The sequence below is a fragment of the Crotalus tigris genome, unplaced genomic scaffold (assembly GCF_016545835.1).
Source record: "Crotalus tigris isolate CLP2741 ecotype Arizona unplaced genomic scaffold, ASM1654583v1 scf7180000021317.425702, whole genome shotgun sequence".
Taxonomy (NCBI): Eukaryota; Metazoa; Chordata; class Lepidosauria; order Squamata; family Viperidae; genus Crotalus; species Crotalus tigris.
The window spans coordinates 263,974-277,653 of record NW_024098451.1 but is presented as its reverse complement, the minus strand read 5'-3'; the positions used below and the strand labels follow the sequence as shown (position 1 = coordinate 277,653).

The 13,680-nt window shown below is 39.5% G+C and overlaps 1 protein-coding gene across 1 annotated transcript in view; it reads left to right on the top strand.

Annotated features, from left to right (window-relative positions):
- Positions 1-1,643: 1,643 nt before the first annotated feature.
- LOC120320300 overlaps positions 1,644-13,680 on the top strand; it is a 33,934-nt gene continuing 21,897 nt past the window's right edge. Inside the window, exons 1-8 of the mRNA XM_039369900.1 lie at positions 1,644-1,676; positions 2,155-2,176; positions 2,281-2,308; positions 3,198-3,246; positions 4,354-4,512; positions 8,240-8,454; positions 10,315-10,418; positions 12,389-12,504. Coding sequence (XP_039225834.1) covers positions 1,674-1,676; positions 2,155-2,176; positions 2,281-2,308; positions 3,198-3,246; positions 4,354-4,512; positions 8,240-8,454; positions 10,315-10,418; positions 12,389-12,504 — 696 coding nt within the window. The 5' untranslated portion in view covers positions 1,644-1,673. The remainder of the gene's footprint in view (positions 1,677-2,154; positions 2,177-2,280; positions 2,309-3,197; positions 3,247-4,353; positions 4,513-8,239; positions 8,455-10,314; positions 10,419-12,388; positions 12,505-13,680) is intronic.

Below are 13,680 nucleotides of genomic sequence, written 5' to 3'. Positions count from 1 at the left end.
TTATAAAAATTATGGCATCTTCTTCCACATGGCTTCATCCCTTCCAGAGATTATTTATTATTTATTTATAAAATTTATTGGGTGCCCATCTTACTACAGGGTAACTCTGGGAGGCTTACAATAATAAAAGACATACATACATACATACATACATACATACATACATACATACATACATACATACACACACTAAAAACATAAAACCAACAAATGTTACAATCCAATCCAGATGGGCAGGGTGGGGGGGAGATGGGATCTGTTGTTAATCAACCACTACGATGCTTCTGCATTGGGGCCCCAGGCCAAGTGGCAGAGCCATGTCTTTCAGGCCCTTACAAAAGGATAAGATGGCTGGAGCCTACCTCACATCTGGAGGGGAGAGATGTTCTAGAGGGCAGGAGCAACAGCAAAGAAGGCCCTTCTCCTGGACCCCCCCCCCCAGTCAGAATAATCAGGCTGACGGGACTGCAGCATGGCATGGATAGGACAGGCCAATCCCAGTGGGATGACTAATCGCTCAAGTAGCCTGGACCCATGCCATGAAGAACTTGCCATCACCAACACATTGAATTGCACCCAGAAGTAGACGTGCAGCCAATGCATTATGTTTAAATCTCCTTGAAACATATCTGGCCATTGTCTCATGCAGTTATACTTGCTGCAAATTCTTGCAAGAAGGCAATTTTTCCAGGAAGAAGATATTGAGATGCACATCTACAGCTGCCTGTGTATTCTCTCCAAATCTCCTCCTCACTAAAGCTTTTAAATTTAAGACAATTCTTAGGCAAATGACAAAATGATTTGAATATTTGAATGTTTTTTGTTGGACTTTTGATTCACTTTGTGTCCATTTAGACTTTCTGTTCTGGACATTTATTCAAAGAATTTCTCATCAGCCTTCCCTAATGTAGATCCTTATAGGTGTGCTAAGATTGGCAATGCCACTAACCCAGCCTTCTAACTGGAGCCAGGAGTTTTGTCTCTTGAAGTCCTTATTTGTGTTGGGGACGACTTGCCAATTTCCCGACTCTTTAACTGGAGGCTCCAGGGCTGAGTTGGGCCCCTTCTGTTCACACTGCTGGGGCTCTGCCACAGACTTCTCTGACAAACTCAAATCTGTGAGGCCTTTTTAATCAGCCTTCCTTGCAAAGCTTCAAACTCTACAGAGGAGTAGTTTGTTTGCTTGTGTATACTGCTTTTTCACTGATGAATGGAATACAACATTTCTTGGGAATTTCTCATACATTTAAGCCACAAAAGAATTGATCCCCCTCTTGACCTGCCCCCCCATCCCCTCCACCTGGTAGGTAGTATAACACATGGAAGTAAAAGGTTTCTGGCAAACAGAAGGGATGGCATAAGTAGATGTCCTCTGTGTTTGGGCGCATGTATTTGGGGAGAAGTGTGCAGTTCACAGGTAGAAGCGGAGGAGCTCATTTTTATTGCCTGACATGTCCACTTGAAAGCTCTTCCTAGTTGGAGGAATGATGAACCAGGTGGCCAGGTGGTCTGATGAAGAAAGCTAAGGGCCCTTTCTAATGGTCTCCCTCTTCTTTTGCAGCTTTCTTCGTAGCCAGAGTGGAAGGCACATCTGTAAGTGGCTTGTCCCTTTTGACACAGTGAAAGTGCTGTCCTGAAATTGCTGTCACAATTTGCAAGAGAATGGAGTGAGCATGGTGATTGGTCTTTGGCTGCAGCACCTTGCAGATTTATTTTCCTGTGGGTGCCCTGGGAAGAAAGCTGTCATGAAATAGTTGGGGGCTTCAGATTTTGAGTTACTTTGTAATTGTCTTAATGAAAAAGTGGCAAAAATTAACTTAGCTGCCTGATGCTTTACTACTGAAGATTCCTGGCAGAGGTGTGAATCACAAAAGAAGAAACAGCTCAACAAGAAGAGAAATGGTAGAGAATGAATGCCAAACATATTTAAGCAAGGCTCCTATTTTTATAAATAGTTTTCCTGCCAGTTGTAAAGACCCGTATTAGGTTTATGGCAGTGTTATGAATCTGCAGAAATAAAGGCTAGATTATTTTGTAAAAGTTCAGGTTCATGATTCTTTATCACAGCTTGCATTAAACGCATCATGATTGCAAATTCACTGAAATTTGAAGGAGTCAACATTAATTGCACTTTTGTACTCTTCTTCATTTTAGTGTCCAGCTGCCAGGATTAATGGTACGTGATACATTGCAACATTTGGCATTCACTTAACAAGTATTCCTTTTTGGGGAGAAGCTTACTAATTTTTCTTTGTTCTTTTCTTACTTTCATTTTTGCAGTTTCCAAAGTTTGTGAAGATGTAGAGAGGTATTTTTATAAACCAGTTAACCAATTCCTGATGCTGTGAAGATTCTGAACAAAAGTAAAATTAGCATAAAAGGGTATTTCCTTGTTCACACTCAGGACTAGCATTCTATTTTACAAATCTTTGTTTCTGAGCTTTGAACAATATTTTAGTCTACAAAAAATTAGTGTTTATTGCCATGCTGCCAAAAGATTTGTTTCTCGATTTCTATAGATCAAATGAAGAACAGTTGGGAACTCGAATTGCGGCCAGGAATATGGCAGTTTGCAGAACAGAACATAGTAGGGAAGCAAGGGATTAGCAGCAAGGAAGACAATATTTTTGAGTGGATTTTTTGCAAATGAAATAGTAGAATGAAGGATGAAATAAATCCGTGATCTGCAATCCTGTAACTGGTTGGGCATTGTGGGACTATACTCTCAATGCATCTGGAAGGAGCTACAGTACGTTGGGGAATATCTGAACATCTTTCTGCCCTGTATCTTCCTTTCTGGTGGTAACAAAACCTGTCAACAGCCATGATATCCCCATTGAATAAAGGAAGACATGATTGTGGAAAATCTCTGAAAATGTAAGGGAAACTGGTTCCAAAAGGAGTATGAAAATGGAAAGGGATGATATTTTTTTAAATCTGATATGGAACAATCAGATAACACAAAGTTAGTAATGGAAAAAAGAACCCATCAAAACTTTAAGATTCTATGGAAAATATGAACATTTTTTGCAAGATGGGGATTTTTAAGGCTGTGGGTGGATAATATACCATGTCAGCTGCTGCAAAAATGGGCCTGCCTTATTGATGTGTAGAATTAGAATGGCCTTCACTATATTCTTAGGAGCCTTTTCTGGCATTATCCCTCTGTGCCTGTCTTTTTTCTCCTTTTCTTACAGCATTGATGTCAAAATATCTGCCAACCTTACTCACCTCATTTGTGACAATGTAAGTTCTCCAAGTGCCTTATAACCTGACTGCAATAGATTAAGATAAGGTTGGTCCAGGATTTTAATGAGAGCATTGTGCTTTCAGGAAGCTCTTTCGAGATTTGTCAGATTCTCAATCCAGGGGTAAGGCGGGTGTGCTGGAGGATGGGTTTCTGGTCTTTCATCAGCTGCTAGAGGTCATGCCAGACTTTGCCAGCCCAACTCCTTCTCCAGTGCCTACTGTTAGAAACCCTCGGGGGGGAGGGTGGCAGTTGAGGGACTCTGCAGAATACAGATTTAGAATAGAGTGTCTCGAGTCCAAGTCATAAGGAGTCTAGTTGTTTTGAATTTGGTATTTTCTCACTACTTTAGTGATTTGGTGGTAGATGGCTTAAGAAAGTCAAAATGGCAGTCATGACTGTGCAGTCAAAACTTGGCTCCTTTTTCATGTGCATTGCAAGATGAAGATGTCAGTCCTATACACAGCCAGTGGCTAAAATCAATCCAAGCCAGAAGTAAAAATAGAATTGCCACTTCATTGGCTGGAGGGATTCCATTAGGACAGCAGTCCCCAATTTTTCCAGCTTGGTGGCCTGGTGTGTGTGTGGGGGGGTGTTGTGTGAGTGGCAGGCACATGTGCATGCGCACAGCTCCATTTGTGCGAGAGGCACGTATGCGCACTCTCCACTTGCTCAAATGGAGCTTTGCACAGGAGCTGAGGATACTTGTCCTTCACTCAAGTGGCAGGCAGATCCTTCACTCAAGTGGCAGGCAGTTGTGTGAGTGGAGCTTCGTGCTCGGGCTTGCCCACTGCTTGTGCGAGTAGAGCTTCAAGTGTGCATGCTTGCATTTTTCCCACAGCCTTGTTTTGAACAGGCCACAGCCTGATTGTGGACCGCAGCCCAGGGGTTGGGGACCCCTGCTTTAGGAAAAAGTCTGTCCAACTTTATTCATGTAGATTTCAGAAAAGGAAAAGGACATCTGTTAATCCATCAATATCTTGACAGACAGCTAGAGTAAAAAGTTGGCTTTTGTGTCTAATTCCCTGCCAATTTGCTGTTACTGTGTCATTTTTAAGCTGCCTTTGGACACCAATACTAATACTACTTAAATTCTCTCTCCCTAGCTTCAGAATCTCAGTCATGTTAACAGTACCTTTATAATTCAAGCCTTGGAATTCACCCTGAGGAAAAAATATGAGCTTCCACTAAATATAGTCAGAGCCCTTCTAAATCAAGTGAATGGGGAAGAGCTGATCAATGCACTGGAGGAATTTAACAAAAAGGTAAAAAAAAAACCCTGTTAAAAAGGAAATAATTGCTGTCTTGTGATTGATGAAGTACTCTTGCTCTGTATTTATAACTAAATCAAGTAAAGATACAATGCTTGCATTGTCACAATATGTGATTATTACTTATGGTTTAATCGGAGACAGCCAGTTTGGGTTGTGGCTAGAACCTTGGAGACCATGAGCTCCAGTCCACTTTAGGGATGAAGCCAATTGGATGACCCTGGACCAGTCATTCAGTCCTACGAAGGAAACCATGGCAACCCACACCCAAAAAACCAGAAAACTGCAGGACTTGTCCAGGCAGTTTCCAGGAATCAGTATGGACGTGAAGGCACAAAAAAGAAAAGGAAAAGAGAAGGGAAAGGGAAAAGATAGGACTACCATTTCTAGGCATCTAATATATGGAACTACTGTTTGGTTAAATTCTTAGTTGACTGATAAGCTTTATTCTTGATACTCTCCAGATAATGTTGGATTACAGTTCACATAATTCTCAACCAAAATAATTTTCTCTGCCATACAAAAAGAATTGAATAATGTGAATACAGTGAATACTTAGTTTACTGTGTATAAGAAAAGAAAATGGACTATCTGAAAACTGCAAATGTAAAGCAGATGCATGTTTCAGTATCAGGCTTATTTGGGGAAAGGGCAGTTAGTCCTTTAGCTCTGGAGTCAGAGAAAGGGAGTTCAGGCAACTCCCAGAATTCACTCATAAATGAGAGCGGGAGTTATTTCTTTCCCAAGATTCTGTATCCTACCTCCTTATTTCTTTTTTTTTTTGCATGTTTTTATTAGTTTATAATATACAATATAATGAAAATGCAAAAGCAAATAGCGGAAAAGATAGGGAAGGGAAAAGGGAATAGAAAAGTGAGGGAAGGAAAAAAGGCATTGACTTCCGACTTCCTTTGGTGCAGTAAAATAGAATTTCAACATCAGACCTCAAGGTTTTACTTTTACAAAATAATATAAACTAGCCATTTCAATAACATCAAATCTATCTAATCAGTAAAACCCAAAATCAAAGTTTCATTTTTTCCCATCAAGCACAAAGTCCAGAAGTGGTTTCCACGTAGTAATAAAAGTATTCGTGTTCTTTTCTTTAATCAGAATAATCAGATTAGCCATCTCTGCTAGCTCCATCAGTTTTTGAAGCTATTCCTCCACTGTGGGAGTCGATGTGGTCTTCCATCTCTGAGCGTAGAGTACTCTTGCTGCTCTCAACATAAATAACATCAAGGTTCCATATTTTTTTCCCAGGTCTTTGTCCAATAGCCCCAAAAGAAAATATTCATTTTAAGAATTTTCTGTATTAACGAATGAATCCTGCTCCAATATTTTCTTGCTTTGTCACACATCCACCATAAATGATAAAAAGTCCCCTCTTTACATTTATATTTCCAACATTCATTTGAAATGCTTTTATACATTTTTGGTAACTTATCTGGTGTTAAATACCAATGGTACATCATTTTATAAAAAAATTCTTTTAAATTATAATTTAATGTAAATTTTAATACTTTATTCCACATATTCTCCCATTGTTCAAGCATTGTATTATACCCAAAATTCCTTGCCCACTGGATCATACAATGTTTTACTTGTTCATTTTCCAGGTTTAACTTCAATAACATTTTATAAACTTTAACAATATGTTCATCACTACCATACAGTAGGATTTCTAATTCATTTTTAACAAAACTAAACCCGTCATTTTTTTAATCTAATTTAAATCTTTCTCTCAATTGCATGTATGTAAACTAATGGCAGACATGACCTCCTGATTCTAATTCCTCTTAAGATTTCAGGGTAGGCTCGCCCAAGTTAAAAGATATTATTTTACCATAGGTCCACCAATTCAGCCTCATCGCCATCTCTTTTCTAAAAAAGGCTTCTTGTGGGGAAACCCAAAGTGGTACCTTTGTGGAGAACCTTGTTTTGTATTTGTCCCAAACTCTCAAAATGGCATACTTAGTAAAATGATTGTTAAAATCAACATTTACTTTAATTTTGTCATATCACAAATAACCATGCCAACCAAACCTTAGTTCATGGCCTTTTAGGTCCAGTAACCTCTTATTCTGAAGGTTCACCCATTCTTTTAGCCAAGCCAAACAACAAGCATCAAACTACAATTTCAAATTGGGTAAAACCAAACCCCCTCTTTCCTTAGCATCTTGCAATAATTTATATCTAATTCTCGGTTTTTTTCCCCTGCCATATAAACTTTGAAATATCTCTCTGCCATTGCTTAAGCGGAAGGTCAGTTGCAAGTATTTGTAATGTTTGAAACAGGAAAAGCATCTTTGGTAAAAAAAATTGATTACAGAAATTATGCCCAATAATGATAAATGCCTACCTCCTTATTTCTTGACACTGAGCCAAATTTGGCTTCCCAGATCATGCTCTGCTGTTAGGGAAGAGTTTGTGAGTTTACTAGTGAATGATGGGTAAAGCTCCCTGTGCTTTATGGAAGTGAGGACAGCCTAAGTGTAAGAAGAGTTTTCTTCCAACACAACCTGGGAGGTTCAGAAAGCTTGGCAAGGTGTTTTTTTTATTGGCTTCATCTTTACATTTATTCCTCACCCTCTGATATTTCTGCTGGAATATTTCAGATGGGTCTGCTGGCCTGTGGGGAAGACCAGAGGTCCCCAACCTTTTGGACACCTGGGACTGGTGCCATGGAGAAAGATTTTTCCGTGGACCAGAGGGGTGTGGTTTTGAATACTGCTTGCATCCTGAGGATGGAGCTTTGTTTGTTTGTGCGGCCCGCTTGTTGATATGCTGTGGACTGGTGCTGGTCCATGGACTGGGGGTTGGGGACCCCTGGGGTAGACAGTCCCATGTGTCTACTGCAAGGGGCAAATAAAGGGGGCCACCACTGTGCTGCTGCTTCTCAGATAAGCCAAGCTTCTGATCCCAGGCTTTCTTCCATAGCTTCTCACAACCTGGGCTACACACCTGCCTACTCTAACTGCCAAATTGTGAACCCCATGACTGCCACTTGTTTTTCAGGCTTGTAGGAGAAATGAGAAGGAAAAGGTGAAAGGCAGGTGTTAATTTAATTATTTCCCTTCTATTTATCTTACTTCCCTCTCATGTCACCTCTTATGGGGATTGTCATGATGTGGGGAGAATTTAGAGAACTTATGGCTAAAGAACTGCCTTCCCTACTTCTCTGGCAGTCTTTATGACCATTTGCCCAGGGATCTTCCAAAAGTTGGAATAAGCTGAATGTTCTTTATCCAGCAGGTAACACTTAACAGATAGTTAGGCGGGTTAACTGAGCAGTGCCCCACTCATAGATGAGCTGCTCCACCTGATTTGTGGGCACCTTCTGGGAGTCACACCCATGTAGTATGCATCCACTATCGTATCTTCTCTTTCAAGGACAACAGTTGGCAGGGATTTTTTTTCTGGCGGGTGACACAAAGCAGTTGCTTTCCTAAAGTTGTCCCACATTAGATGTGTGGGGACAGCACTGGCCCCTGAGTGAGACAGAACTGGCTTGGTAAGACGTGCTGGCAGATTTGTGACTGCCTCAAGGCACTTTTATCGTGGCTGGGAGGAAGGCCTGATGTTTGGGATCTTAAACTATTCACAATGTTCTCTGAGTTCACTATTCACTAACACCTCTGTCCCCACCAGTGTGTGTGCTGCTTGTTCCATTTTTCCCTCGGGCTTCAATTTCTCTGCAACTCTCATGTCTCCTCCCCAGACTGTGAACTCATCCCTAATTTCCAATCAAGCGAAAGCTGCCATAATGCGAGCTTTGTGGGATGAGACGCTAAGAAATGAAGAGCGCTTCAATGAGACCACCTTTGTAACGTCCTGGTTCCAGAAAAGACTTCGCCCTTTTATCTCGGCAATTTCACCAGAGATACTCCAGTGTCTTCACAATGAGACAATGCAGTGTGAGCAGTACCAGGCGATGTATGTGATAGGACTATTAACTTTTTCTTCAGTCTTGACTGCATTTTGCAGTGTTATTCCTGGGATTGCATAACACCCTGCTAGTATGTCTACCAGAGAGGAATACTGTCAATACGCAATCTTCAATTATTTTGAAGATTGAATATACCTGAATATTAGGTATATAGAAATATTTAATAATAATAATAATAATAATGATGAAGATGATGATGATGATGATGATAATGATGATGATGTTGGAAGGGACCTTGGAGGTCATCTAGTCCAACCCCCTGCAAATAGTTGACTGAATATTAGGTGTATAGACATATTTAATAATGATAGTGTAATAGTAGTAAAGTTGGAAGGGACCTTGGAGGTCATCTAGTCCAACTTCCTGCTCAGGCAGGAAACCCTATACCATTTCAGACAAATGGCTGTCCAGTCTCTTCTTAAACAACCTCCAACAACCTCCAGTGTTGGAGCATTCACCGCTTCTGGAGGCAGGTTGTTCCACTGGTTAATTGTTCTAACTGTCAGGAAGTTTCTCCTTAGTTCTAGGTTGCTTCTCTCCTTGATTAGTTCTCATCCATTGCTTCTTGTCCTGCCTTCAGGCGCTTTGGAGAATATGCAAATGTTTCATTTTAGCCTCAGCATTGACTTTCCAACTATACAAAGATATTGTTGAATTACACATGTGGGTGCAGTAGTTTTCATAGCAACTTGGAGTTCAGGCCATATGTCCATTTGTCTCCTTTATCCATTTAGTAAAGAGTTTCTTAATTTTGAGAACTTCCAGATATTACCGCGCTTGTTGGGGAATTCTGAGAATTGGAATTCACATATCTGAAACCCTCACTCAAGGTCATGAAGCTAGGCTTTAATCTTTGCTGAATATTTTTGTGGTATTCTCCAGAACATCTTCAAGTGATCTTTCTATCCCTTACTATCAAGACTGTTTAATAAGAATCGTATTAAGAGATGATCCTGCAAAATCAAGCATTCAGAAATTAGCAATAATGCTTCTCTCATTTGAATTCTGTATTTTGTTATGTATACTCTATAAACAGAGGGGGATATTAGGGAGAGTATTAAATAAGATAATAAAAACATCTCCTCTGGGACCTCTAACTCAGCCGTTGCCCACCCAATAGCTCATAGGTGTCTTTGCTGCAAGTTATAGATGACCTATAAAATAGCTGCTTTGCCCTGATTTGATCAACCTTTGTTTTAGATATATAAGGTACTACCTGTTTCTGGTAGTAGAACTGACAACTATCATATTAATTTTCTAACAAGTATAAATGATCCAGTGGTTTTTCATTATATTATTATTGTTATTGTTGAAATTGTTCTCTTGCTCTTTCTTCCAATGCAGAGAGGAATGATCCTGCAGTAAGAAAGAAGCTTTATCCTTTGCTAGCTCTTCTAATTCGGAGGGCTGCTAAGATTTGTTTGGAACTTGAACAAGTTGATTTTCCGTGGGTCCAGAGAGGAGCAAAACTGCAAGGAGACTGGTTTATTTTGGTGCTTAAAGACTTCATCCCCCCCTCCCATTTTGGAGAATTTAGAGTCTAATTTAAAATGGCTAGGCATTTCTCTTTAAAAGTAAGGTGGACACCTTAGCTCAAGCTTCTCCAAGCTGGTGCCCTCAGGATATTTTGGGAGTGTGGCTCCCAGAATTCCCAGCCAACATGGCTGCATCAAGTTGGGGGAAGGCCACAGATGACATCTGAAGGACTCCAGATTGGAGTAGGTTAGTCCTACAAAACAGTGAATGTTTAACTTTGCCGCAGAAGATTTTTTTTTCTTCCTCTTTATCCTGGTCTTCATCTTCCTATCTATCCTTTCTCTTTTGCAAAACATACTTCTGTTTCTCAGTGTTAAAGGATTAGATGCAGAATTTATGAAGATGAACCCTCACATCCAGTATGAAGTTTTCCACTCGTTCCAACTTCCCTATTTAAGGGGATTGAATGCTAGTGGTAAGAGAACAATTGTATATGTCTAGTGTGGCTCTTGGTGGCTTATCTGAAATACACCACAATGTAGTCACTAGGGTGGGCCAAATGATCAAAGAATTTTTTTACAGTTTTATAATGTTGGGCAATTGCAAGTTAATATAATCTATCTTCCTTTTCCTGGTGAGGGGAAAACTAAGTAAAAAGATGAAACAATTGGCATGTACAATGAAAAACAATCTTACCAGGACCTCTAGAATGCTTGCAATAACATTTATTTAATATTTATTTAATTATAAAATTTGTTTGCTTCCCATCTTGTATCCAACGTCTCTGGGTGGCTTACAACATAAAGTCTGATGGGAAAGTCACTCCTTTCATCAATATTACTCTAATTTGATGGAAATCCATTTTTTCCCCTCCTCTTCCCATAGAATTTCCTGATAGACCACGTGGAGTGCAGGGAAGCCTCGGTCCTCCTGCTAATTGGTCATCTGGAGCATTTTGGATGGGGCAGGAGGGACAATGTAATCGAACACCACCCTTTTTACAAGTGGGGCTTCAACAATACCATTTTGCTTTATTTTATAGCTACCTCATTCTGCCCCTTTGGATACCTCCATAGAATAAGCATAACCACCCAGGCTTGCCATACGCTGGCTGGGTTCCCTCAAAATGTTTAAATCAGTTTAGTCAAACCCATTGATATAATGTGCTCTACCCTAATACATCATACTAAGGAAATTTGAGTTCACACAACTCACTAAGCCACAAACTGCCAAATTGATGCAAACTCAGCTATTGTTGTTTAAAATATTCCATGAAATGAATGGGCTGATGAGCTCCCCAACTTCATGCCCTCTAAATTGTTGGACTGCAAACAGAACCCCATCCTCAGTAACCTATGTTGACTTTGGAGTAACTGAATTTCTGAGCAATAAATTTGAAAATAGTTTTTGCCTTTTAGGTATTTTAACTTTTGTTAAATTTGCTTCCTTTATCTCCCCTTCCCCCTCCTCCCGTAAGGACCTGCCTCAGTTAAACCTCACAAGAAAGCAGAACTCTTGAAAATTGCATCATTTCAACTGGAACTTTTATTGGGAGGTATTGACAACAGGAATGTAAGGCAGGATCTGAGGTTTTCCCATACGGAACAGTAAATTCAAAGTAGAAATCCAAACCCCATTCCAATTGTCCATCTGGCTGATTCAAACAGAACCAATCCAAAGGTGTCAAATAGTTGTGGGAAAGAATTGATAAGGTGCCGCTCTCAAGGTTGACAGGTCTCTCCGTGGCTTCTTCCCTCCACCTGGAGATATGGCAGATGGCCAGAGGCGCATTCCATTCTCAACCCGAGAAAGAGATATTTCAAAGAGGAAAAAACAAAGCAAAGGAAATACACTGTACAATACCCATAGGCCCCCTCCCCCCAATAGAATGGCAGAACCCAAAAAAGGGAAGAAGGGAATAGGTAAAAGAGGGAAAAGGGGTTCTGACATCCCCTTTTAATATATAATAACAATAGCGGAGAATTTAACATTAGGTTGTTAACTTAAGATTGAAACCATTATCATATAACTAATACTTTGATGTGAATTGCAGCAGTTATATTTACCTTTGGATGAAAAAAAAATCCAAATAATTTTATGTTTGTAATATTATCATCCCAAGTTATAATCAATATTGATACATTTTTTTCTTTTCAGCATATTAAGCTATCTTAATAATAGAATGTTAATAACCACTAATCGTAGCTTACAAACATCACCATATTGAAATAGTACAGGGTCTCAAGATTTATAATAATATAATAAAAAGGGAAGAATAACATTCAGGAGAAGGGAAAAGGGACAGAGAAAGGGAAGAAAGTATTCAGTTGGAAAAGCTGGTACAGAGATCTTTAAAACCCAAGACTTTGTATTTCCACACCATTCTAGTTCTTTTAGAGCTTCTTGTTTATGAGCCTAACCTTATTCCCAACTGTTTAACTGCAGGATCAGCTTGCACAAAGGATCTCAACAGCACCTCATGGCTATTGGTGAATTTTGCACGTTTCAGTCAATATGCCAAGTATGAAGAGTTTCTTTCTCTGAATTCCAGGTTCAGTGGTGTAAGTAATTGATTCAGGGAGGGCTACTAAATACTTCTTGGCTAGTTAAGTTTTCTAAATCTTAACTGTATTGGATCAGCTTTCATTTGTACCAAACATTTCCTTGCTTTTGCATGTTATTGCATTGCTTTTTGGTGATATTTATAGATGTTTATTTAATATTATTGTGTTATTTTATAAGACAAATAAAAGATCTGTAATAAAGATGTATTGAAAATAATGTTTGTAGGGAAGAGAATTAAACAAAATAATGACCTGATCTATCTGCAAATGGTCTCTGAGCTTAGAGGTGCATTATTTCTAAAGAGCAGTTGCTGATGGAGGGGGACAGGAGAGTTACCTAGGAGTTTCCCACAGGAATCTGGGTGAAAGAAGCTGAATTTCATGGAACTTTCTTAGTCTCATCTGACAATTCTCATTTGTTCTTAGAAAAATTACTCCTTACTTGGTAGATCTGATGATGTTCAGGGTATAGGAAAACCTATTTAGTTTGGCTATGGCCTCCAGCAATCTGAAATGTGATGTGTTCCATTAGTTGCTATTTCTTGGAGATTGCAAGGGACTGCAGCATAATAGAATGCATTTAGGATCAGACCCAGAATGTCTCAGTTTTTTGTAGGAGGAGATTGATTGTAGTTTACCAAATAGGAGAAATTTTTATGGCCAGGGCTCTGATGATAAGAAGACAAAAAACAAATTCACAAGGAACAATGATAGAACATTTCTTCCAGTCTCAAGATAAATCAGAATTTCTTTCAAATCCGCTGGTGCCATTTTTATGGCATGACATGGAGAGTTTGACATTGCTGTTTTTTCAACAACCTATAGCTCTTTCCTGTTGGTTTCCTTTCCAAGGACAGATCAACCAACTCTCCTTATCTTTCTAAATCAGGCAAAGTTAATCAGTTGCTGAGGACCAGCATCAAAGATTCCCACCATGAACTCAGGGAACAGTTCATTATGAACATTATATTCGATCCACATTAGTAGAACATGGGTTGTTTGTTGGTTGAATAAGAAAAACAACCCCTTATCAGTCCTTCTTTGGGTCATTACTGGAACCCATTACCTCATATGGCTGAACCTGTTCTTCTACAGGACTAGTGCCTGTATTAGACTCTCATCTGGTTTACTTGTCCAATGTTCTGAAAAGCACCAACTGGTTGAATCTGTTGT